The 25,906-nt window shown below is 39.2% G+C and overlaps 1 protein-coding gene across 3 annotated transcripts in view; it reads right to left on the bottom strand.

The window, feature by feature from the left end:
* Positions 1-1,562: 1,562 nt before the first annotated feature.
* Positions 1,563-25,906, bottom strand: part of dnah6 (dynein, axonemal, heavy chain 6) — a 46,794-nt gene continuing 22,450 nt past the window's right edge. For all 3 annotated transcript variants that reach the window (XM_026360264.1, XM_026360263.1, XM_026360265.1), the window contains 40 exons: positions 25,557-25,704; positions 24,275-24,432; positions 22,869-23,000; positions 22,250-22,421; positions 21,017-21,163; positions 20,807-20,880; positions 20,534-20,688; positions 19,918-20,149; positions 19,655-19,807; positions 18,961-19,101; positions 18,107-18,349; positions 17,686-17,853; positions 17,313-17,548; positions 16,018-16,162; positions 15,628-15,744; positions 15,210-15,333; positions 14,748-14,944; positions 14,361-14,564; positions 13,973-14,098; positions 13,640-13,804; positions 12,947-13,014; positions 12,587-12,767; positions 12,317-12,496; positions 11,919-12,152; positions 9,895-10,030; positions 9,409-9,581; positions 9,035-9,225; positions 8,626-8,786; positions 8,139-8,227; positions 7,419-7,565; positions 7,163-7,301; positions 5,546-5,665; positions 5,264-5,385; positions 4,830-4,959; positions 4,533-4,660; positions 3,772-3,957; positions 2,954-3,026; positions 2,603-2,754; positions 1,900-2,122; positions 1,563-1,674 (listed from right to left, as the gene is read on the bottom strand). In XM_026360264.1, coding sequence (XP_026216049.1) covers positions 1,571-1,674; positions 1,900-2,122; positions 2,603-2,754; positions 2,954-3,026; positions 3,772-3,957; positions 4,533-4,660; positions 4,830-4,959; positions 5,264-5,385; positions 5,546-5,665; positions 7,163-7,301; positions 7,419-7,565; positions 8,139-8,227; positions 8,626-8,786; positions 9,035-9,225; positions 9,409-9,581; positions 9,895-10,030; positions 11,919-12,152; positions 12,317-12,496; positions 12,587-12,767; positions 12,947-13,014; positions 13,640-13,804; positions 13,973-14,098; positions 14,361-14,564; positions 14,748-14,944; positions 15,210-15,333; positions 15,628-15,744; positions 16,018-16,162; positions 17,313-17,548; positions 17,686-17,853; positions 18,107-18,349; positions 18,961-19,101; positions 19,655-19,807; positions 19,918-20,149; positions 20,534-20,688; positions 20,807-20,880; positions 21,017-21,163; positions 22,250-22,421; positions 22,869-23,000; positions 24,275-24,432; positions 25,557-25,704 — 6,174 coding nt within the window. In that variant the 3' untranslated portion in view covers positions 1,563-1,570. The remainder of the gene's footprint in view (positions 1,675-1,899; positions 2,123-2,602; positions 2,755-2,953; positions 3,027-3,771; positions 3,958-4,532; positions 4,661-4,829; positions 4,960-5,263; positions 5,386-5,545; positions 5,666-7,162; positions 7,302-7,418; positions 7,566-8,138; positions 8,228-8,625; positions 8,787-9,034; positions 9,226-9,408; positions 9,582-9,894; positions 10,031-11,918; positions 12,153-12,316; positions 12,497-12,586; positions 12,768-12,946; positions 13,015-13,639; positions 13,805-13,972; positions 14,099-14,360; positions 14,565-14,747; positions 14,945-15,209; positions 15,334-15,627; positions 15,745-16,017; positions 16,163-17,312; positions 17,549-17,685; positions 17,854-18,106; positions 18,350-18,960; positions 19,102-19,654; positions 19,808-19,917; positions 20,150-20,533; positions 20,689-20,806; positions 20,881-21,016; positions 21,164-22,249; positions 22,422-22,868; positions 23,001-24,274; positions 24,433-25,556; positions 25,705-25,906) is intronic.

The raw sequence follows: 25,906 nt of genomic DNA on the forward strand, positions 1-25,906 counted from the left end.
TGGATGTTACTGTTGATGATACAAGAGCTGCACAAAATTATTCATGTGTGCTGTCACTGTGCATGCAGTAGTCAAAGCAAAAAAAACAAAATAAAAACTGAAAAAGAACTGAACTGAATCACAGTGTTTTTCCAGCGTAAGACGAAAAAACACAGAGCAGAAATATAATTTAATGTGCAGCCAGTAAAACTGTGTTTATTTGAACTAACCTTGATTTAATCTGCATAAAGGTGAGGTTAATAAATAGAAAGGTTTCACCTCTGAAGTGTCCTGACACCCTGATGAAGAGAACGTAAAAGCCTACAAAGCCAGACAACTCATCACCATTTACAGCTTTAGGAGAGCAATTCCATGACACGTACTTCATCTGCCTCTGCCACAGCTCGCAACCCTGTACAATAACACAGTGTTAGTTAGTGCAATAACGACAATGCATGGTAGGCTGTGCATGTGGAGTACAGTGAAGAACAGGGGAACAGATAAGAAAAAGGACATTCAACCTCCAAAATGTTCACAACACCCCAGCCACTGAAGTAACACAAGTCAGTGCACACAAGTCTGGTGCAGAACTGGGGAGCGTTGGTTTTAAATATTGTAAGGTTTGAAATTTGGAAGTTTTCCCCCCAGTGAATAAGTTACGTTTCTCTCTACACTCTACAGCAACGTTAGCACGAGCTACTGCAGTTTTTTTTTTTTTATTCTCGTCTCAGCTGCTTCCTTTTCTAATGTTCAATATAATGTTTATATATACCCATTCTTGCTTGCCATTACTGGAGCACTAAGGTGTGGAGCAGGCAGCGTGTGTGTGTGACAGAGACAGAGATTGAGTGTCTGGACCCTGCCCCAGTACAGCAGTGGGTGTACTTAATGTGTTTGGAGTGCTATATTTTATGCGTGCACACTACATGCCCTAAGTGACATAAATTCGCCGCTGATGTGTGTGGGGGCTGTGGCGGAAACATTTCATCATTTGATGATCATCACGTCTCCTGTCTCAACTCATCCCTCCTAGCTATGTTGTGTTTTTTTTTTCCTTGTGAACCATTAACATCTGTGTGTCTGTCTACCCATCTCTGTTCATCCATCTTCTGTATGTATTCTGCTGACAATCCCTTTGACTTCTCTTTCCCCAAGGCTGTAAGTGTACTGTACATTTTAGTAAGCACATCCATCCAATGACTTACCACTTAGTGTGAACAGAGCTCTCCAGTATGGCAGTCTACTATATGATGTTATCACTGTGGAGATGAAATGTCTCCTCATCAAAGATCTGGATGTTCTGCACAACTCTCATCAAGTGTCAGCAAGATAAAACTTCGTTGCTGCATATGACTGGCATTAATCTCCTCTGGTGCGTGAGTGTTTCGATGTAAGCAGAAAGATCAGTCAAGGGTAGTGCAGAAGTGTTTATTAAGTGTGTATGTGAAGGAAGTGCACTTTCAGCATAAACTGTGCCTGTGAAAATTGTTATAAATAATTCCAAAAAAGATACAATGTTAATTCAAAATAGTGCATAGAGGTATGTCTTTCAGTCACATTTGAAATTCCCTTTTTGTCCCTGAATAAAAACTTAATCATCCAACTGGCACAGGAGAGCAGAGGCTTTTGATATCCAGTAGTCGCTGGGTCGCTTGGAAGGAAGCATTACTGTCACAACAAAATTTGTTGAGTGACCTGCAAGGAGACAGAAATAAAATGCATAAACCAAATTACTACTCTTTACATTCTGCACTACAACCTTGTACTCCCAAAACTCTAAACAATGTATTTATTTGAATCCCCATTAGCTTCTGCTAAAGCAATTGCTAATCATCGTCTTAGTGTTATCATTTAGTATAAAATGTGTCACACAAATGCTTTAAAATGAACAACTGTATGTCTGTATGATTCAGTATGTACCGGTGGTGGACAGAGTCCCTGCTCTGGCTGAGGTCTTGTACAATGGGGCCTGATAGAGGTTAGATTCAGGTACATAGTTCTGCTGAGGCTCAAAATGCACCACTGGCAGCATGGAGTTCATCACTCGAGGTAGTGCATCCTCAATCACCATGTTCTCATCGTCCCAGCGACTGGAATCCATGAACATACCGTGCACAAGCACGCCGTCCTCTGGCTCCGGTAACTGTTGTATACACAAATGAGTTGCAACAAAGGTGAGTTATAAAAGAAAACACAACTTAATCATTCACTAAACCTTTCTTTTGACTCCATCATATCTTTTGTTTTCATAGTAAATTATGCAGCAGTGTTGCTTCGTATACACTTCTGATTATTTATTATTTCTCCTTTAGACATTAGTGACTTCTGCTGCTTGACATTAGCACCAACGATCCTGTTGTAATACTTTTTTTTTTTTTTCTTACTTTTTATGGCGGCAGTTTATATCTTAATTAGGTATGCCACATAAGACATTAGATGAAATAATGCAACACCAAGTTTTCCTACCTATACACAAAGCAGGGATGGTGCACAGTCCACCCTAACTTCTACACTGCTTGGTGACCCCACTTTTAAAATAATCTTATGGGTACAACTGTAACAAATTAAATTTAGCAGAATATGTTAACTTCACAAAATCCCCACTTCCATTCTAGTGCTGTACCTCCTTATCCATGTCAAGTTGAGCATTGTTGGGCACATCGCGTAGAGCCTCACAGACCGCTACCTGGTCCCTGTATGCTGGCACCATGTTGAAGCGGAAGTTCAGCTCATCAATAGGTAAATTGTAATGCCTGGCATGATTCTGAAGGACCCCTGCAGGTCAGCAGGCAGATGACAACACAAAGAACATCTCAACTAAGCATATTGCTGAATCAGAAGTTATTTCCATGCATAATTTGATAAATGATCAGAATGATCACTGCAATGTGTATTATACTAGCAGCTTAGAAATGTGCCGTACTGCTATGGGTCAATTAAACCATGAAGATATTTTGGTGTTGATTTGTTTTACCAGTAAGAAACCCTTGGGGGAAGAAGAATCCGGAGATCCAGAAAGATTTAGGCTGACCACGCGTGATCCAAGACTAGCAACAGAAAAGTTGACAGAGAGAGTGAGTGAGAGAGATGCAATTAAATGTGTGTATTTTTAAATAGCTAAACCTTTTAATGTGTTATGCTCACTGTTAGACAAGCCATGGTGCATTACAGATTGCTACTTATGGGACCTGAAAGTGACTCAACTTGTACTGGCACAGTTAGGTGGATTCTCGCTTCTGAGGTAGAAAACATGTGCAGTATGACTCAGCGGCTACCCATCACTTAATGAAGTCATGCAGCTCTACCCCATTTGACCATTTTGCTTATACGTAATGAGAGTGAGTTTTAGTGATTGTGCAAGGCACTTGTTCAGACCAGTGTTACGGAAGAACAGCTTAAGCAAGGGGAGATAAACCAAGAGCTGACACAGGGCGTGCAGGAGAAAAGAGGAAAAAGGGAGTGATGGTGTGTGTCTTAATACATTGCAGAATGTAACACACATATGAAGCAAAACACACAAATACAAGCACATATGCAGACACACACATGGATGTACTGTATATTCACATTATTCAGTGTGTGTGGGAGTCAGTGATACAAGTAAAATACTTCAGTCAAAGGAAGTGAATAATGTCACCAACCGCGTTTTGTTTTGACTCGTCTCTGAGTAACTGTTTTCTGTTTTGTATTTATTGAGACATTTTAATTAAATCAATTTGTACAGCTCTGCATAATTCACACAGACGAAACATGGAAATATGTTTGTGAGAGTATCTGCATTCTCTTCCAAACCTGGATGAAGATGGTCCTGAGAACCAAATCCCTGACCCAAGAAGCCAGGGTTTTGAGAGAAGGGTAAGCAGAGTCTGCCCAGTGGGTGGGGACCTGGTTGTTCAGGAAGCTTGTGTAGATACGGTCCATCTCTTCTGACATCACCACCAGACCTGCTATGGCCTTCTGCAGAGTGACTAGAGACATCTGGGAAACACAAAGAGAATCAAATATTGCAATGAGATGAAATAATAAAAAAGGGGTCTTATTGTTGTAGTATGCCCATGTTCTGCTCATGGTGCAGTGTCTCTGATATCAATACATGACAGGAAACTTTAACCCAAACTGTTAAAGAAACATTATTCAACTGGCTGAGTGAGATAAACTGGCCATGACTGATATGGGATAAAACTAACAGAGATAGAATTTGCTGCACAAACAGTGTAGCAGGAGATCTTCATAGTTTTACATAAAACGAAGCTGATGGGGTCCGTTGTGGCGAGGATGCGTTGTTTTCTAAGATGTATTTTCTTTCTAAGCAATAACTGCACTCATATTTGTGACAAAAACATTACATGTCCCAGGATTGCTTCACAGTAACAACACAGGAACAGAGAAACTCCAATGAGATTTACATTAAGCTATGATACTGATTTTTCATTTCTACCCCAAAGTGAATGCTGATCTCAGCCTGGCCACTGTATGGCAGCAGTATGGTTCTGCCACTGTGTAGCTTCTGTGAAATGATCTTTACCATTTGAATGTGTGTGTTTATGTGTCACCTTTACAACTCTCAGCAGGTTGTTGAATCGGTCTGTTTCTTGGCCCAGCACAGTGGTGAGGGAGTTAAGGCGGCCGTACGCATCTCGTACAAACAGACTTTCCATAGCCTCATCCATGTTCACACACTCTACTCACACACAGTCAGAAGGACAAATCAATATATAGACAGACTGATATCAAAAACAGCATTCATTATTGATTTTCATGACAATACCCATTCTCAGCAGCTAACCAATTTCATTCTAAATGTTTGTGAGTGTATGTATGAGTATGTGTGTTTGTGTATGTCCATATACCAGGTAGCTTGATTAGTATAGATTCAGCCAGCTCGCAGACTATCTCATCGTTACTTTTAGCTCCGCGTTGGGCTGAAGAGCGCGGGTTAACATCCAGTATGGTGTTGATTAGAGTCATAGTTTCTTGGCGCTGAGAGGGTAAACACAAACATACACACTCTGATATTTTACTGTGGCATTGTCAAACTCTATGAAGAACTCTATGATGAAATGCATTCATAACAGGCCATCAACTATTTAAATACATCTAGATTAAATCTTGAATATGCCATTTGCAAAACAAACACATTCAAATAATAAACAATTCCCCTCTTTAAATAAAGACAATCATATTAAGAAAGGGATTAATAAAGTTCTTTGTAGTTCATTAGTTAAGAACTTTGGTTTATATAATTCAGAGACACTGTTTTTATCATTTCATTATAGTTCCTCACCTGGAAGGCCAAGTTGGCGTTGTCATGCATGCCAAATACCTCAGGATCATCTATGATTGGAAGACTCTCGATATACTTCTTATATTGCTCTAGTTCATCTGTATCCGGGGCATAGTAAATGCCTTAACACAAAGATGAGAAAAACAATATTGGAAAGGAAATCAATTATATGTAAGGATGCAATGTAAAAATGGACTGCTGTATGGAAGTCCATAAGATAAAGTATTTATGTTATACAGTATAGAGAAAGAGAGAAAAGGAGCATAGGAGACGGAACAGTACCTGAGGAGGAGTAGGTGTATCCAGGCTCCAGAGTATTAGGTGAAAAGAAGCCTTTGAGGATAGTCCTGAGACAGCGCTGGTCCCAGGCATCCGTCACTCTGCCTCCATATGTGATCTCACCTGGAGAGACAGACACAAAGACCTATGCTATAAAAATTACTTTGTAACTTTTAGATGACTTCACTTTTGTGTTTTGTGCCTCAGCTTTTAAGTTTGATTTTTGAGTGCCACGCTCAAATTCATGTTTTATTTCAAATCTACAAATAAAACATTTGGTTTTACTCTGTGACTTTTCGTCCAATAATGCCCAGCACAGAGAGGGAAACACCTGTGTTGCAACCAGGCATTGACATCAAGACAAAAGAGGAAAAGAACTGTGGCAGGCATAACTGAAGCATAGAAGAAATATTACCAAGAGAGCAAAAATCTTAAATTATAGCTAACATTTGACATTTCAACACTTACAATACACAGATATCTGTAAATATCCACACAGTTACATAAGAGAGTATGAAAAGGAAAGATTAATCAGACAAATCTATGTTGACGCCTTTAGTAAGCTGCAGGCATGGTAAGGCTTGCAGAGCCCTTTCTTTCCTTGTACACCAGACAAAAGAGCTGCTCCTTCTAAAGGAGGAAAGGCAATATCATGCTTGGTTTGAGCCCAAACTCTTTTCCTCAAAGAGGAGATCTCTGGCTCATGAGGGCTGTCAGAAATAAGGATAAACCTAATAACACAGAAGTATTAGTGTATCAATGTGAGACATTAGTATGATGTGGTGTGCCCCACTGAGACTGAACACAACACATAATCATTGGGAGGTGTAATTGAAAACCAGATTATGGAAAGAAATAAACTTTAGAGATTTGATGAGTGTTGTTAATGAACAGGATTCCTCCTCACTTAATAATAACTTTGAAGACAAAGGTAAACAATGTTAAGTTAGCATAATTGAATTCAGCTGAAATGTAATTTGTGTTGGAATATAGGAAGACAATTGAACCACATTTCAAAAAGTCGTTTTCACTTTTATGTTTGAAAATGCATAATTATCACTAAATTTAAAATAAGAGAGATAAACCTCTAAGATCTAAGGTGGAAATGTAAATGTAAACCTGTGTTAGTTCTGTTTAACATATCTGGGAGCATCTGGTCTTTTTACTTTATTTCTATAAGCAGACAGCCAAGAGGAAAAGAGTGGTAAAAGTTCACTCAGTGAGAGTTAAACAAACACAGGATCGCAGCTGCAGAACAGAGTGAAATCATGTTACCAAACTGTCCTGCTTTGTAAAATAAACAAATGCTGTCCCATTTCACTTGATGCTGAAAATGTGTGTGCTGTTGACAAAACAACAGTGTGTTCTCTGTGCCAAACACTAGCAAAAGAGCTAATTTACCACACAGAATACAACAGAAAAAAAATCCCTAACACACACACACTAACACACACACACACACACACACACACACACACACACACACACACACACACACACACACACACACACACACACACACACACACACACACACACACAACACCCCGAAATACATTGGGTTGTGCTGTACATGTGTAAATAAACATACAACGTCCATCCCTTTGTGTGGGCTTCTTACCAGTAATGTAGATGAGAGCATCCCAGGGGATTGTGCCATTTTTGCAGTAGAGGTTGAGGTTAAGCAGAGCACACTCCCTGTCACTGTCGTTAAACTCATAACGTATGTTCCAGCCCAGAGGACCAAACTTCTTCCGCTCCTTTGACACACGCAGACAAGACACAAAAAAGAGCAAATGAAAAATGACAAGACACAAACAGTGTGCAAGACACTAGAACATATTGTGAAGCAGAAGAAGAAGTAATGATCATAAAACCTGGATAATTGCATGGAAAAAGCTAATTCCAAAGATGAGCTTCCTCCACGGTCGTCCCAGAATGTGGTCTTCAAAGAAACTGCTCGAGATCTCTGTGAAGGCCCGTCGCATGTTGGCTCGCAGGCCTTTAGGAGGCTCATTAGTCACCTGGCAATGATAACACACAAGCACTTGATGGCTGCAAAGGACAAGAACGCACACATCTTTGGGTTCTGGCTATTCCTACTGTGTTCAGACAGTCAGTAAGCACAGATATATACCTGCTTGCTCTCACACAATTCTCACTTACACTGTTCTGGGCATAATTCCTACTCATCATATTTGTTTTGTTTTGGTGCTAATCCTGAAACCTGGATAATCAAGTCATGTACGGCACTGAAGACATTTAAGTGGCTGGTAAGTGTAGTGGTAAGATCACCACCTTCCATGTGGGATACTGGGGTTCAAATCCCAGCTGTAGCCTACATCTAGTAGTGGGCCGTAGGCAAGAACCTCCTTACGCTTACCCTGCCTACCCTTGTAAGTGGCTTTGGATAAATGTTTCTGCTAAATATAACTAAATGTAAATCCTATATAAGCTGGAGCTTTTTCAATTTTCCACAGTGTAGATGAATGCAACACATTTGTATCTACTGAGAATGTAAATCCCTCGAAGCAGTATTTGACAGACACCCTTCAAATGAAGCGAGATTACAGTGGGATTGCAGTATGTGGGTTTACCTTGACAGAGTTTTGGAGTACTGTAACTGGAAATACTTTGGTAGGCATGGAACTTAGAAACAGACGAAAGTTCTCATGGATTATTGTATCTACACAAGAACAGAGACAAAAATTATTCAATCTCAATATAATAATTACTCAATACTCAAGTGTCTATGTGACTACAGAAAAAGTCATTTGTGAAGGATATGGAAAACTATCAGCCAAAACAGTCATTAGGACAGTCATTTAGTTGTTTGTATCCCCGTGAGCTAAGTTATGTTGTGCTGCACATTGCAGTGCATTTTTGTGGCATTTGTTTTCCAAGTTGCAGTGAGCTCAGCACCACCACACATTAGAGCTGTGACAGGAAAGTTTCAGAGATATCCACAAGGGCCAAAATGTATTCTAGTAGATATAAGTAATTGATCATGTGCCGGTATACGAATATGAAAAGTGATAGAATACCCACTAACAAATTGGTGTTTGTGTGCTTATGTTACATTACCAGGTTCTGCAAAGGTCTTGATGAGCTCCTCCATGGCTAACAACCAGCTGACAGCTAGATGACAATTCTGCAGGAAGACCCAGTTGCCATTCTTCAGTGCTGCATGGATCATTTTCTCTGCTATTGGTCCCTGGCCTTGGCCTAGTGAGATGGACTCAACTCTGAAGATACAGACAGAGAGAGATGGAAATATCATTGTGATTACCTGCATACAGCTGTACATACTGAATAATATAAAAATTAGTTTGATGCATGTCTTATAATCAGAATATATTTTATGTTGCAGTTTAGTTAAATTATTAGACGGCAAAGCTTGAGGGATTCTAACTGAGCCTGCTGGAACAATATTGCAACTGTAGACAACATTCCTCTTTAACATCTCTTTAGCGAAGCTCCTTTTTCTTTTTACCTGTCAAGATAGCCTCTTTCTTTTGCAAAGCGCTGGAAGGCACCCATGGGATCGGATCCTGTGCTGAGGATAAAGACCAGGGGCGTGGAGGGGGACATGTCATTGTAAAGGTTTGCCAGGTCAACTGGAGGGTTTTCCACAAACTGCTTTCCCAGACTGACAATCACAAACTCTGTTGCTGCAAACACCACCTGAGAAAGGAAACAGTGAAGGTAAAGGTAAAGAAACAGCATCAGTGTAAGAGATACCTAAGTAAGAAAAGGGTAGAGCTTGTACTTTAGCACAATTTGCTGGTTTAAAAAGCTGATCAACAGACATGGATCACTAAATCACTAAAACTTTAATAATACTGTAGACTCATAGACTATGCCTACCTTCTCTTCCATGAAACTCTTGATAAGGACTAGTTTTTGGAAGGCGCCCAACCTCTCATTCCAGTTGCCCCTAATCCTGCTTTTCTCTTTCTCCTCTTTGGACTCCCCAAGAGGTAGCAACTCGGACACATAGCCTTCCCACGTCTCTGGATTGATAGATGCTTGGAAACGTCCTAAAGGATAGACAATCATCATTTAATGCAACACAAATCTTCTTAAGTATCCAATAATACATACAGCAGCAGCTTTGTACACCAAGAGATAAAGAAACCGTTAAAGACTCATTAGACAAGTTATTTTAATGTTATGGTGTTTTAATGTTATTGGGCAGTAGCACTAGATGAATGGGATGTTGTGGCTGATCAACGGAGGCCTGACAGTGAAAAATTAGGTTTTGTGACTAATTGGACACGTCACACATTGTTATATTTACAGTAACATAATGTTTTAAAAATGCTGCTTCTTGCTAGAACAACAACCTATTACCTAGTTTGATGTGGATATGGGTTCTGGTAATTTCCTTGGAGATGTCCTTGAAGCAGGACAGTGTGTCCTCCAGCTCACAACACGTCTGCCAGTAAAAATCACTTAGCCATGGTACACCTGGCTGTTCTGCAAAGTCCTGGGAGAGGGCGAAATCAAAAAGCAGATGATTACAACAGTAAAAAAGACTGAAGGTGGGAAAAAGGAGGACAGACCTTGAACACAATAAAGTGTGTTCAATAAAGAATAAGTAGAGTGAAGGATTTCTATAAGACAATATAATTCAAAACACCTAAAAAAGGTATACACAATGGATAATTGATATGTTGGCATCAACATGCAAAGACAAACTTATAAAGCATTCAAAATTAGCCAGAGTTAAGAGATAAGAGTTAATATACAGAAAATAAAGATAGAATCACTCAATGAAAAAATAAGATTATTATTCTGACCGCACTGGAATCCCAGGAGTTCAGACGACTTCATTTACCCCACTGAAGGTCTTCACAATTGCCTTACATCTGACATGAGGTACCGATGCTTTTGCAGTGATTGCTTAGAGCATATTAACATGCTAAATGCACGTTGGATGGGCAGCTGAGAAACAGAGATACTCCAATTTTCTTATCTCTCTTTCACAGAAATATTTATTTTGTCAACCTCTCCACAGAAAGACTTTCTCATATGTTCCTTTGTCTTCCCAACTGTCTGCATTTCTATCAGTCTCACTAGTTTGTCAGCAAGCTGGCTAAGAAAGAGAGAATGCCTGAATGGCACTTTGTGGCAATATAAGAGGAAGAAGATACTGCCCACAGGCCAACCTGTGGGGATAGTTGAAGGGGAAAATAAAACACCACCTTGTTTATCTGCAGTTAAGTGGAGGAACCTGCCAACAAGCTGTAACAAATTTCTCTATTTAATTCTAATTATTAGAAAACTCATAAGCCAAAGAAAAAAACATTTTTCTTCATTCAGAACTCATGACACAGTTAGAAATGGGTTGTTATCTTTCTGTTCCTGCAGGCAATCAAGACTTATGCCTTATAATTTGTTCTGGCTTCAATAGTTAACATTTTCTTGCTGGCAGTTGGTTTTCTAGTATATTCAAATCCTGAATAGCCGAGCAGATGCCATTCAGCTATTCAACTCAATAGGTCTTCAGCTTGTTGTACCAACTACATGCAAGGTTGAACAGTGTTGGGAAGTAGCCCTTTAACTTAAAATAGAAAAGAGTTACAATATAACTTTAATTATATACACCCTCCAATAGGCGTAGGTTGGAGTGAAGTTAAAGGATGAATTCAGCAATTTTCGACTTGCATTCTAAGGTTCTAGTTTGGGGAGTACATCTACATCAATGATATTTAACTACTGGTACTTTTAAACTGCATAACTGCATCTCTGTGCTTCTAGCTAAACACCTTTTTTTTTTAGTTTTTCAGTTTATATGTTGTCATCTGATTGCTCATACTACAACAACTATCATATGGACAGTAATAAACAATCTTTGTCTTTTTTTCTTTTCAACTGTTCTCTTTCAGGGGTCGCCACAGTGAATCATCTGCCTCTATTTAACCCTATCCTCTGCATCCCCCTCTCTCACACCAACTAACTAAGTATATTGTCAGTTAGATTAAGTCATTAGGCAGATGCTTTTCTCCAGTGACTTTCATGTGAGGTACAAGGTTAAAATTTCCCACAATCCAAGATTTTTAAATCTCTTGTTCTGCCCAAATACCTCAAACTATTCAGTTTACTGTGATATAAAACAGAAAAGCTGAGCAGGGCAGTTTGCTGAAACTAAAACAACTTATTTCATGAACAAAATATTTGCAGATTAAATTTTTAATTAATAATTTTAGCTCTGACTGACAAATGTTTGCTTAGTATTGCAGTATGATATAATAAACTGATTATTTACACTCAATAAAGAGTGCCCTTTCTATTTATGGTTAAAAGGAAAAACTGCAGCAACTGTTGCCATACAAAAATGTTTCATATGCATTTGACTTGACTCTCCCTCTCACCTTTTCCAAAGAAGCAGCTCCTCTTAGGAAGTGCTGCCACTCTGCTTCAGAGATCTCACCACGCTGTCTCATAATCTCTACACACAACATGAAGCTGTAGATGAGCTTGTGCTGCTCAAAGAGGCCACGGGACACATTGATGTAGGAGTTGAGCAAGATCTGATCCAGCAGGATCTGGAGACGCTCTTCTAACACACTACTCTTCTCTGATGTCTCAATGGTGGAGTTAAAGAGCTGAGGTTTTGGAAAAAAAAATTGAATAGAGAGAGAGATTCAGTGTTATTGTATTAGACTGAGATTTCTAACATTTTCAAAATGTGTTCTGGTTAAAAGCTTTTAATGGCTGATGCAACTATGTCTGTGGCTTCTAAAATAAAAAGCTGCTTGCATCCACTCACTTGTTTGAAGTACTTGAGAGAGAACTGGTACATTGGATCGATTTCAGAAAGACTGGCGATGACAAAGTACAAGACTGAGCCTCGGGTGGCCACAGGTCGGTAGCGCTCCCTTGCAGAGTTGATCATCAGCTCAGTGGCCTCTGCTTCCCCCAGACGATGCTTTATGGCCTCTGATGTCACCTAATGGAAGAAAAAGAACAGGAGAATAACAGGAAGACTACTAAAAGTTACTTTGAAGAGACAAACATCCATGTCTAACCACAAATTTACCTTTGACTCCTGCAGAGTCTGAACTAACTCTTCATTGTCAAGTATATTCCCCTCAGAGGTGAAGAGAAGCTTAAGGATGCGCTCCTCAATACCTTTCAGTTGGTTGCGGTCAGCATTGATGCGCACAATGAGCTCATTCCTCTGTTCCTCAAGATGTGGACTCTCCAGGCGCACAACATCACTGAGAGGAGAAAGTGAGGTCGCAGATATTAAAACAATTCTGAGATCATGGTCAAGGTGCAAGTACAAATAGTGTAGTGTAGATGTACGGAAAATGTTCTAGTTCTAGTTTGGTTTGTAAATGTCAATCAGATGGTTTGTGTATGGCAGAATATCCATTTTTGATGGGTGTCTATGTACCTAAGTAGTTGGTCCTCCAAGCCAGACTTGGTCACAGTGAAATTAATGATTGTAACTTTGATGCACACCTAAAAGGCAAGAGGAACACACACACACACACACACACACACACACACACACACACACACACACACACACACACACAACTTTAACTCTCCTGTCACTTTTGAGTCATTTGCTTATTTTTTGTTTATTCATTTATTTGACAGGGACAATGCATATTGATTACATTTTTGAAAATATACCACAGTTAGCCAAAATTCTAATCTGTACAGCTGATGACTGGACAGATGACAGCCAATATGAAAGGTTTACAGACAACTGTCAAATGATTTTATGCGCTCTCACTTCCTGCCTTGACAGGTGGCTTGAATTAACACTGGAGAAAAAGTTGGCATTCACAGGGTGTTGCTCATCTCGTAGGCTGGTGCTGAATAAAAATGCATAGGTCTTTACAATACCTGAAAGCCTGTGATTGTCTCTGACATTTCTGGAAGCTGAGCACTAATTGCCCCATCTATTTCAAAAAGGCACATTTATATTAGCTTTAAAAATGAAAATCCCTGCCTGCCACAGCTGAGAGATGTTTGGATCTCATCTGAAAAAACCCTCAGGAAGCCAGTGTTTTGATGTTGGACCTAAGACTTCATATTGAGCTGATATTGTGCCTATGCATGTGTGTGACGTCTTTACCTCTGGCAGGTAGTGTGGGTTGGCCATCTTAGTAGTCATGTAGAACCTGAAGTTTTTGTCATAGTCAATATCTGAATCTCCGAGTCTGATCAGCGTTCGCCCACCAGCTACAAATGTTTGCTTCAGCAGGATGGGCTCCAGCGCTGGATCCAACGACTCCTTTAACTGTTCATACACAGTATGGGAGTAGAAGAATGTGCAAACATAAAATCCAAATTCCCCAAATGAATTATGGGATTAGACAATTAAGAAAGGTATTGTATCATTACAGTATGTTGAAGGTATGATGTAAGAGAAAGCTTCTTCACTATGTCATGGGTATTGTGTTCCTACCTCCTCCAGCAGGACAGGCATTCCGATGCGGATGGCATTCTCTAGCGTACGCAGAAAGCTTGGGTCCGTCAGCTTAATCACCTTTAGACCATTCTTGGCCTCCTTGGAGCGGATCCATCGGTTGGCCTGAGGGTGAGAAAAAATAACCTTTTAGTTTTATCCTTTGATGTGACAAAAGGGGAACTAAAGCAACGGCAGGCAATGTGAAAAAAACAAGAATGTTGTATGATCTCAGCATTGTGGGAGTGCACAATTGTAGGGCATCCTCAGAATATCTAACTTTGTCTGACTTTCAACCCAGCATATGCAAAGAAAAAAGGGAAAAACATTGTGAAATAAAATATTGCTCCCCCGGGTTGATCTGCCTTGATCCTGATTTCTAATTCACCTGATCCTGTGGGTCAATCATAAGAGGCCAGCGGCGGCCCTGTGTCACCAGGATCCCATTCTCTGTAGAAACAGTGTCACGAGGCAGTCCCTCTGCATTCCACTGGCGAATGACAAAAGGGTCACCCAGGATGTTGATGAGGCTGAAGCTGGAATTGATGGGAATATTCAGCTCCTGGCACTGTATAATCCACTGGTCAATTAGCTGGAGAAAGGAAGAACAATAGATGATACTGTATATCCAAATTCAGTCCTGTACTACTATTGTACTAAGGATAGCATCTTATAGAAGTACAATTATAAGTCAACTAGGTCCAGTTATTTACTTATTCAGTGCACTTTATAGCAGTGATATGTGAGTAACTATACCAAAACACACTGTACTTACCAGCTGTCGATAGTGGGACGTGAATGCTCCATAATAAGCCACACAGGCAGCTGCAATGAAGACATTCCCTACAACATTGATGATCTCTTGTTCAAACTGGGCCACACTTTCCTCCCAGCGTACTTGCTCATCACCTAGAGCAGAAGTTAGCTTCCCTGCCCTGGTCAACCGAGCTTGTGTCAGAGCCATGGTGTTAACTTTCAAAAAAGCAAAGGGTCACAGACTCAGAGAAAGAAAAAAAAAACAACCATAATATTATTAACACATAAAAGCAAAATTTAATTTCTTTCCCTTAAATTCTGAACAACAAGAAAGAAAATTCTCTAACACTAAAATAAATAGTAGACATATCTTAAAACAGAATACTTCCTGGTAGTATTTGCTCCATCACTTGAGATTTCTATACACAAATTTATACCGCCAGGTAGGATTTGAAATGGCTGTAAACTAACACCCCCTTACCCAAATCCTCTTTCTCAGCTACACTTCTGTCAAACTGCTCCTGTAGGACCTTTATCTGGTTCTCCACCTCCTGAAGCTTTTGCTGCTTCTCCCTCAGGGTTGCCATTGTCATGTCAAGTTCCGCCTGCATGGGTTTACATTAAAGAGAGGGAAACACAATTAATAAACTATTGAGACAATATGTGGGACATTTTCTATTATCATTACTTTATTCAGGGCACTCCTCCATATTGGATGAATGCTTTGATTGTAATAAATGAACTGCCAGTGGTGATTTAAAATCTCACCACTAGCAATTAAATGGCAAACATGACATTGGCAAAATAATATTATTAATACATATAAGCTAAACAGAATTTCTGTGTAAAACTGTAATTATTGTACTGTGTATATTCACACTGTACTTTACATCACTGACCTGAGCCCTGGCCAGTTTTTCTCTCTTGGGGCCAACTTCTTTGAGGACTCTGGAGTAAAGATCCATGGCTCTGACCCACATGCACATTGATCTGCAGGCTCTGGATACCTTTTCCACCTAACAGCCGCAACACCAAGTAACAGATAGTAAAACATGCTTTATAACGTTCACTAAATTAATAGCCTATGCTATGCAATTACAACATCTGCATAGCTAATTGCAATGGCATGTGTATATGTACCATAATACACAAGTAGTTATTTTCCTGTTTCCATTCCAACTTGGATGTCTGCCAAGTATTTTAACTCCAATTTCACCATAATCTGTGTACTCTGAGATCTACTCTAACGTATTTAACATATCAGTGTTTGACATGAAATCCAAACAGACCTTCTCGGGTATGAAATCGGGGTTGTTAATGTATTTTTGCAGTTTCTGCAGGATTTGGGGCTTGATATTGTCCTTGTCATAGTCCATCAGACGCCTGAGGAAATTAGCATCTCCCAATAATTGCTTGGCACTGGGCCAGTCTGGTCTGTGAGAAGAAAGGCATACTATGAGGAGTTGTAAAAAAAAAGAGAACTAAGAATAGTAATTATTATGTGTGGTAAATCTGTAAAAAAATATTATGTACAGTATGCTTATTGTCAAAATAACAAGTTGCTTACACTTACAGTCTAATTCAACTTATTCTCATAAAAAGAATATTATGTAAATTTAATTTATAAGAATGAAACACTGCTTTTTGATAACATGTTAATGTAAAACAGCAGGTCATGGTATAAATATATTGTGGGGTATTCGCTTCAAGATAAACAAAATGGTTAAAAATCAGATCACACAAGTCAACACTAAGATACACATCATACCTGAGGACATAAAAAACAAAAAAAGATGAGAGCAAGAACAGTATTGTACAGTCATATTATTGTAATTTTTCACAGCACTAGCATTAAATTAAAGGTCTACATAATGTCACTATCCCGTGGCCAAAAGACTCGGTGGTAAAAGGTTAACACAGATCGGATATTTGGGAAGACTGGATTTAGACTGATGAAATGTAAGTGTTGACAGGTCATGACATTGGTAGAGTAATCCTTCTGGATGGTTAAAAAAAACGTGGCATTAAAAAAATAAGTCTAAATCTCACAGCATGACAATAGAAACAACAGAGAAAACTGTGATTATATATTTCTAAAATGACATAATAACATTCATAATTATTATCAACCACCTCCATCACTGATGAGGAAGGAGGGGACTGTGATCATAATGACTGACTGTGAAAGGATTAAGCTCCTGATGAATGTTGTTTGGGACAGAGAAACCAGGTGAGTATATGTTCTTGTTTGTTATTCTTGCTCATTATTTAGTTGGTTTGCTGTTCCTAGACAGGAATGGGATTGACACTGATAATTTCTTAGGTTCTGATAGAATTAGACAGTGTCTACAGATGACTATTTCCAACTGTGTTACATGATATCAGTTGATTGAGTTGCTGAACAAATCAGAAATACAGTATATCATCTCTATAGTATATCATATAGTGTAGAGATTAGCTGTTACATTTCACAAAGTCTGAAACATCCAGTTTCTCCTCCATGCTCTTCCACGTTTTTCTGACGTTACTAGAAAAGAAGTGTTTTTTTATTAAAAAGCATACTGATAGATTAAAGCCTACTGACTTGGAGTTAAGCAGGATGCAGACAGCCTCCATGACGGTCATGACCAGATCTGGTGGTTTGGTGAACACCTTGATCTCAGAGATGTCAGCCTTGTCAAGAGAATTCAGGGCCTGATTTGCACTTTCAAGGGCTGGCAGAGCCTCATCCAGGTCCCTCTGGGCATCATCAGCTATGGCCTGGGTGTCTTCAGCCTTGACCTTGGCCAAAGCTTCATCTTCTGTCACTACTTTACGCACCTGAAGAGAGGATATATTTCAGTATTATGCACAAATACTATAGCAATGACAAAGCAATATTAATCTTTTTTTTAAATCCCTTTAAGAGATAATAGTTGATATTTCAGTAGAAACAGCACTTCACTTCTCTCTCATACCTCATCAGCCCTCTCCTGGTCAACAGCCAGTTTCTCCATGAGGGCATCAACATCAGTGGACTTTTGTTTAAGTACTGGCTCCAGAGCAGACAGATCCACTTTCATTTCGTCCACAAGCTCATTGGTTTCCAACAGTTTGGTCAGACCATTCTTCACACGATCCTTGGCCTAAACATGAACACCCCCACAAACTGATGTATTATACATACAGTATAATGCTTGCAGACACAAGCTACAAAATAAGACACTGGCGGCATTCAAGTCACAGACACATTAACAGTTGGAGAGAAATATGTTCACAAAAATAACAGATTACACTAGTGTAGTTACATTAGCTGCTTTTTCTTCTTCATCAACTACACGTCCAACAAATAAATCAATGGCACTGATAATAGTTGTGCATTTCTACGGTTAGACTTACAAGCACTAAATGCTGTCTCTTCTCTTCTAACATGCTGAGATAGAGGTTGATGAGTTCCAGGTAGGAAGTGGGTGTGGTATAGTATCGACGTCTTAGCTCTGAGTAGAAGCGCTCAGCCATGTCAGTGACGCTAACATGAATTTCCACGCACATGGTTGAGAAGTTCTGCCTCAGCTCCTCACTTCCAAAGTCTACATTCTGAAAGAAGACCTTCGAGACAGAGAGTAGTGCCTCACGAGGCCACTGGACACCAGAGGGTACAGGGGGAGAGAAGTAAGAATTAGATCAGGTTTGAAGAAAGGACATGGAAATGTGGCTTTAGCTTTTAACTTTAGTTTATTTGAGCAGTGGCCTAACAAAGCAGTAGCAGTAAAGGCATAATATTCAGTAAAGGGAATAATATCTAAATTCAATACACCAAACAAACAAATTACAAGGTTCTGCCCCTGAAATCAAACAAAAGCGCCATGTGCTAACAAAGAACAAAAACTGAATGATACTGTGTAATTTAAAAAACAAACTACTGTACAAAAAACAAAATGGAGATAAAGAGAGAGAGAATAGGTCAGAAAAACAAAGAAATTTTGTCAGAATAGAAAAGGAATTCTATTTTAGGTACAGTACCCAGGACCTGGTCTTTTGTCCTATTAAACCTGGTAATTGAGCCCAATAAATGTCTATGTACTAGACATAGTACTAAATGTACCAGATAATATTACGTTGATTTTTTTCTAACATTGTATTCTACAAACTACGTGATAAAAATTTGAAATTTTACAAACTAAGAGCAAGCAAAATAATATACATACAACACAACAGATGTGGTCAGAAAATAAATTGCTATCACAAAATACCTGCACAAACCAGTCAATGGTGCAGCAGTTGACCAATGAAGGAAACATACGGCAGCGGGACCTGAAAGCATCACCCACAGGACTCATACACAGCACAATGTGCAGCTTCTCACGCACACGGGAAATGAAATACTGGAACACCTAAAGGCATGACGACACAAACAAGATGCACAGATATGTAGAAAAAATGTCATAATTTCTGGAGGTTTAGTAGCAGGAGGCAGGTGTTTTCTTTCCACTCACTTTTTTATTTTCTTAAAACCTATTGCAGCTTTTGATTCATACAATCTCTTGATTTTATTTTAACAACTTAAGCTTAAACAACTTAACAAACAGATTGTTTTTAGACACTGATTTAGAATAAGCCTCAAAGCCTTACAGTTGAATTGACCTAGGTTCCTTAAGTCAGTATTTGAAACCTATGGCAACAAATTTAGGTGTAACGCTGGAAAGTGATCTCAAATGTAATGCACAGATCAGGTCAGTGGTCAGGTCCAGCTTTTTTCATCTGAGACAACTGGTCAAAGTGAGATCGTTTCTCTCACGCCATCACTTTGAGATTTTAATCCATGTTTTTATCACAACTCGCTTAGACTACTGCAACGCAGACAACACTTGCTTGACTGTAATTAGTTCAGAATACTTCTATTTGGCTTTTAACCGGTACAAAAAAACGATTTGTATCTGTTTTTACCTCATCCCTGTTCTCCTCACTGATTCCAGCCTCTTTGGCTTTAGGGCGGGTGGCAGCTAGTACTTGCTCCAGCTCATCCTTCTCAAAAAGGTTGGGTACCTCGCCAGAGTTCAGCATGTTGTTGATGTCCTCTAAAAACTCCTCCACCACAATCTACAACACAAGTGAAAATAGCTTGGTGTGAATATACTTAGATGCCCCAAAATACAGTATGCAAAGAAATGCATATTACTTTCAGATGATTCAGTTAACTTCTTTCAAACCTGAGTGTCTGTAAAGAGGAACACCATATCTTTGCCCTCCACACCAGCCATCTTGTAGAGTCTTCTCAAGTCTTCATGGAAGCTGTCATAGTTATAGCCTCGGCTGAGTTCAATCTCAAAGCAGCGGTACCCACACATGTGGGCTGCCAGCCGAGTAAGTGACTGTTTCCCTGTACCACCCACTCCTACTAACAGGGCATTGCCTCTCTCCTGCCGAATCATACGGGCAATCCTAGAAGGTGAGAGACCAAATAACTGTTAAGTGATTTTTAAACTAGACTGCTAAAAACTCACTAATATTAATAAAAATATGGTTAGTGGTACTGTATATGCCTGGATACAACACTGTTGATAAAGATAAGTCAATCAAATATATGTCTTGATGTATGCAAGCAAATGGATGAATGCACTAATACATGGTTTGTAATCTATGCCTTTATATACAAGAGAAACTAGAACTAAACACTATTGCTATTTGCAAAGTTCCTAGGCAAAGTTTTTCCAGATATTTTATGGTTGTTATTGTAACTTCTTGTTTGATGTAACTTTTATGTCATACAGTAGTTTAATGACCAACTACAGCTAAAATTCATGGTGCAACTTCACATGTACACACCTGGAGACATGCTCAATGGCATCTTGGAAAAAAACCAGCTTGGTCTCCTTGGAAAAGGTCATGTTATAATCATCAAGGTAGTCTTGGAGAACAGTCTGGATCTTGCTTATGTCAGTGAGATCTTCATATAGACGATCTTCTTTCTCTGCACCCACCTACAGGCATAATGAGATGAAGAGCAGATAATAAAAGGCAAAATAAATGTTGTAAGGTAAAATTATTAAATGTAATGTTTTCTGAATGTATGATATGTTTTTATGAGAAGAATCTGACCTTGATGAAATCTCCAAATATAATGGGTTTAGTCACAAAATATGAGGGTTCCAAGTTAATGCCAAAATATTTGCCTGACAGGGAAAGGTAGAAAGGAAAAAATTATGTTCTCCATTTAGTAAGATGCAAAATAAGTGGAAAGTGTAGAGTAACACTTAGTAGTCCAACAAGACCACATTTTGTGTGTGGTCTTTGTGATCAAGTTCTTACTGGCCATTTCACAGACGATGGTGTTGAAGTAAGTCTTATCTTGGTTGTTGATGAGTCGGTCGTGGAACACTCGTTGACATTCATGGCAGAAAAGACGGAATATCTGGTTCTTGTCTCTTACTTGACTAGACTCACACTGCAATATACCTAAACATCAAGAGAGGAAAATATTTATCGAAAGTGTAAGAGTTGCATTTTTCCACCTCAAATACCTTTTCCATGCATACTGCACTGATCCTAAAAATTAGGGGAACACGCTTTATCCCATTGCCTCCTGGCACTCAATGTACCCTGACTCTGGTGGTCATATTGTAGAGCTCTCACAGTACAAAGTGCAAATATTGGTCCTGGTCTCCTTCCATGCTCTTGAGACTGTGCCAGGAACTTCTTGTACGTACCATTTTGGACTACCTGTGCAACCCAATTTGGTTGCAAGTACTTCCTAATGCTACCAGAACTGACAAGGACACAAGCAAAACATAAAACCTAAGAAGAATCAGTTAGGCCCGATAAGGAGACAGCATTTGTCTGTGGTAACCAAGTTCAAAACCATTTACTTTTTGGATGTTGTCTTGCTTTTGTTTACCCATTGCACCTGTTGTCACTTTAATTTGCACAAAAGAGGATGAAACAAATTCACCACAGTGCACAGACCACTGCATGTTTAAGAAATGCACGTTGAATAAGTAGTGCATACATGTGTGCAGAAGTCACTTTAGTTCATCTGTGTGGTGTGATGATGACTGCTGGGTAAAAGAAGGAAGGGAGGAAGAAGGGAAGGATGAAGAATGGAACAATTGAGTATGAGGCTGAGACAGAGCTTAGAAGTGTTGGTAATATGGCTTGAAGAGATAAATCAGAGCTGTGCTCATCCTGTGAAGGTGAAAAGATTACATACTATCTGTCTCTGTTGGTCTTTCAGCAAAGCCAAAGGTTGGGGTTTGCTGGTAAAGAAAAATGATGGTGTATATCATGTGCAATACCTCCAGTCCTTTCTGTGTTTCAATTGTATACACATTTTCCTTTATCCCCCTCATATTTATGTCCATATTTTCCTCCATAACATTTCTAAAATTAAAACCAACATTAAATTAAACTGACATAAAAGGGTTTCTACTGCACAACCCTCTGCGTGTGCTGCACCCTAGGGCTGTTATTAGTTAGCAAAGTCCTTGGTGTCCAATAAACTGTCTACAAGTATGTGCTACATACAGTAGGGTTCTCATGTCTCACCTTGGACACACTTGGAGAGGTCCCGGAGATTGAAGACATAATGGGACTTGGCTGGAGTGGGCAGGAGATCCACACTCAAACGGTTGTAAATCTCCACAGCTGCATCCACAATCTGTCCGGCGCAGTCCTTCACTGCCTGGGAAAACTCACTGAGGAAACCATTGAGGATAGCCTAGAGGAAGGTTGGGAAGGAAAAGAGGCTGTAATGAGCATGAAAGAAGGAATAAAGTGTGATTAAAGAAAATTAGTAATGGGGAGTGGGGTGAAATGGAGAAATGATAACGAGTGGGAGCAAGAGCAAGTGCAAGAGTGAGATATCATAGAGAGAGATACTTGAACAACTTGCATTCAGGCTGCATAATAAGACTGCTAAACCAGTTAACTATGTAATTATTTATGACTGCAGCTTTTCAACATTACGTACATTTAGCTTGTCATTTTAGGAGCATACTATAATTTAAAGCATTGATACAATAACAGAAATGAGAGCTAAGAAAGTATCTGACTGTGTACAAGTGCGTGGCATGTCCTCAGCCCTGTAAATGTAGCAACTCATTGAGGGCAATAACTCTAAGCATATTGTGTGGGTATGTATGTGTGTGTTTAAGTGTCTCCTGACTCTGAAGATCTGTTTGAGGCTGTGTTCCGAGGGTGTGGGCAGACACAACATGCTGAAGTGGCGAATGAATCGGGGGGTCACTGGGTTGCGTCCTCCCCCTGGAGGAGCACATGCTGCTGCAATGGTCATATCCTGAATAACAGGAGGAGGGGCAGAAAGGGAGAAGGGATTGCCATAGTTACAAAAGAATAAAAGGCATAGATAATGTGAAGATATCTCTTATCAGAAACCCAGTCATTAAATGTCTCCACACATAAGCAAGAACAGTATTGCTGCTGAAAAGCTTGTCATTCTGTGATCTGAAAAAACATACAGCAGATTCTTAAATCCAAATAATCTATTAGGGCTACATGCGTCTTATTTTTCCAGATGCTAAAAAATATAACTCATACCAGTGAAAGTAATAAGTAAGATACAGGTAAGTGTACAAAAATATAATCTCTCCATTTGTAGCTGCCTTATGCTGTACTGTGTTTGGACGCAATGAGATTTTAAACTCAGGCTACATATAATGCAAAAAATGAAACAAAAAAAACTTTCATAGTAAGGAAACAAAAACATGAAGTTGCTTTCTGTCATTTTGTTTCCAAATGAAAATTTGAAGAATATATCGTATTTACTGTTTGCATCCGAATAACCTTGTCAGTGGTGTAGTGCATTGTCACAAAGGTTCATTCTTAGTTTCTTTCTTATGCCTAACTTTCTTTGTGCACACTTACATACAGACTGAATCACATTACAAGACATCACATGTGGTCTGAAGTTTAATCAGTCTTGTGTGAGGTTGTATAGGACATGCATTAAATCTTCTAGAAATATATAGAAATGTGGGTACCTGATCCTACAGATGCAAACAATAGTGCACAAGATAAATGGGTTTCTTACACAAACGGACAGTCCTCATTTAAATTCAACTAGAAAACAATCTAAGTTCATGCTGACTGTGTAAACTGTGGCTGTTAATGCTGACTGTAAAAGTAAAGAGCTGTAGCTACATTTCTTAACTTAACAGATAACAAATCTTAAACAAATATGAAACACTTAATAAACACTGACATTTTAGGAAATGTGTTTGTCTGCAACATTCCCCAGAGTTAGATGAGAACATCAATATCAATTTCATTTCTGAGAGTCAACTGCAGCCCCTGCATGGTATAGCCTTGCTTAGCACAAAAAACTGCAGGGTGCCAAAACAGTTTTGTTTGCCAGTTGTATCTTCTGTGTTTAACACGTTTGGAAATAGAAATAAAAACTGACTTTGTTTCATAACGACCTTGAGTGTTATAGACTGGAGCTAGTTTAACACACATCTGCTGGTTACTGCTGAACTCCAATAAGTTGCATGCAGATATTCTTGTAGAATATGCCATGATGATGTAGCTCATCTCATATATATAAATGTGTACCTGAATCTCCTTCCAGAAGAACTTGCTTCTGTCATAGAATCCTGAAAAGTCCTGGAACTGACGAAGAAGCTCTATGGGTGGCTGGGAGCCATAACTGTCCAGCTTGGGCATATTTAGGTCATCCACAAAGACCACAACCTTCTTATTACCAGGAGCAGCTGCAAGGAGGGAGGAGAAAAGATGAAGAGTGAAGGAGAAACACATCCAAGGACTGACAGATTGTGTAGATGGACTGAGGAAACACAAAAGTGAAGGACAATGATATGAACAATGATCAACTACAGTGAGGGAAAAAAATATTTGATCCCCTGCTAATCTTGTATGTTTACCCATTGACAAAAAAATTATCAGTCTATAATTTATGTAAGTATATGCCCCATCCATTGTCCCTTTGAAGTGGTGCAGTTGTCCTGTCCCCTTAGAAAAAAAACACCCCCAAAGCATAATGTTTCCACCTCCATGTTAACGTGGGGATGGTGTTCTTGGGGTCATAGGCAGCAATCCTCTTCCTCCAAACACAGCGAGTTAAGTTGATGCCAAAGAGCTCGATTTTGGACTCATCTGACCACAACACTTTCACCCAGTTCTCCTCTGAATCATTCAGATGTTCTTTGACAAACTTTAGACGGGTCTGTACATTTGCTTTCTTGAGCAGGGGACCTTGCAGGTGCTGCAGGATTTCAGTCCTTCATGGCGTAGTGTGTTATTAATTGTTTTCTTGGTAACTGTGGTCCCAGCTGCATTGAAATCATCTTACATTCACGAATAATCGCACCAACTGTTGTCACTTTCTCACTAAGCTGCTTAGCAATGGTCTTGTAGCCCATTCCAGCCTTGTGTAGGTCTACAATCTTGTCCCTGACATCCTTGGACAGGTCTTTGGTCTTGGCCATGGTGGAGAGTTTAGGTTATGAATTCATTTGTTCTGTGGACAGGTGTCTATTATACAGGTAACAAACTTAGATTAGGAGCACTCTCTTAAAGGGAGCACTCCTAATCCCTTTTTAGGAGCCAGAAATCAAATACTTATTTCACTCAGTTTCTAACTTCTTTGAAATGAAATTTTTTTTGGTCAACCATTGGAATGTTAGACATAAAATATAATGACGATAATTTCTTCAGCAAATATTTTTTTCCCTCACTGTAGATATATAGGTAAACTGCCTCTTTCAATGACAATTCCACTAGTTTTATAAATCATTAACAATACATACCACCAAAACAGTTTTTTTATGTTGCAGTATATTAATTATTTTGTACTAAAGCAACTAAAAAGCAATACCCAGGACATTTTTCCTCTTTTTTTCCAGTTTGGATTCAATGATTTCCTGTGTGCGGGAGGATGACGTCTGAGCAGAGAAATTGATATAAACTGGAAGGTATCCTGCCTTTTCCTGGATATTGTTAAGAAGGCCCCGAGCCACCACTGACTGCAATGATAGACACAGAGAAATGCTGAGTGACAGTACTGTACTGAACCCAACTTCTTCATATCTAAGTCTAGTTTCACACCTAAAATACAACACCAGCATTTTATTTTTTTCAGCAAAATTATAATAACTATCTTGAAAACAAAATGACAACAAAATGTGAACGATCTTGGGGCGAGAATAAAAAAATATAGCAATATAC

This window comes from Anabas testudineus, chromosome 1 (genome assembly GCF_900324465.2).
Source record: "Anabas testudineus chromosome 1, fAnaTes1.2, whole genome shotgun sequence".
In the NCBI taxonomy this organism is placed as follows: domain Eukaryota; kingdom Metazoa; phylum Chordata; class Actinopteri; order Anabantiformes; family Anabantidae; genus Anabas; species Anabas testudineus.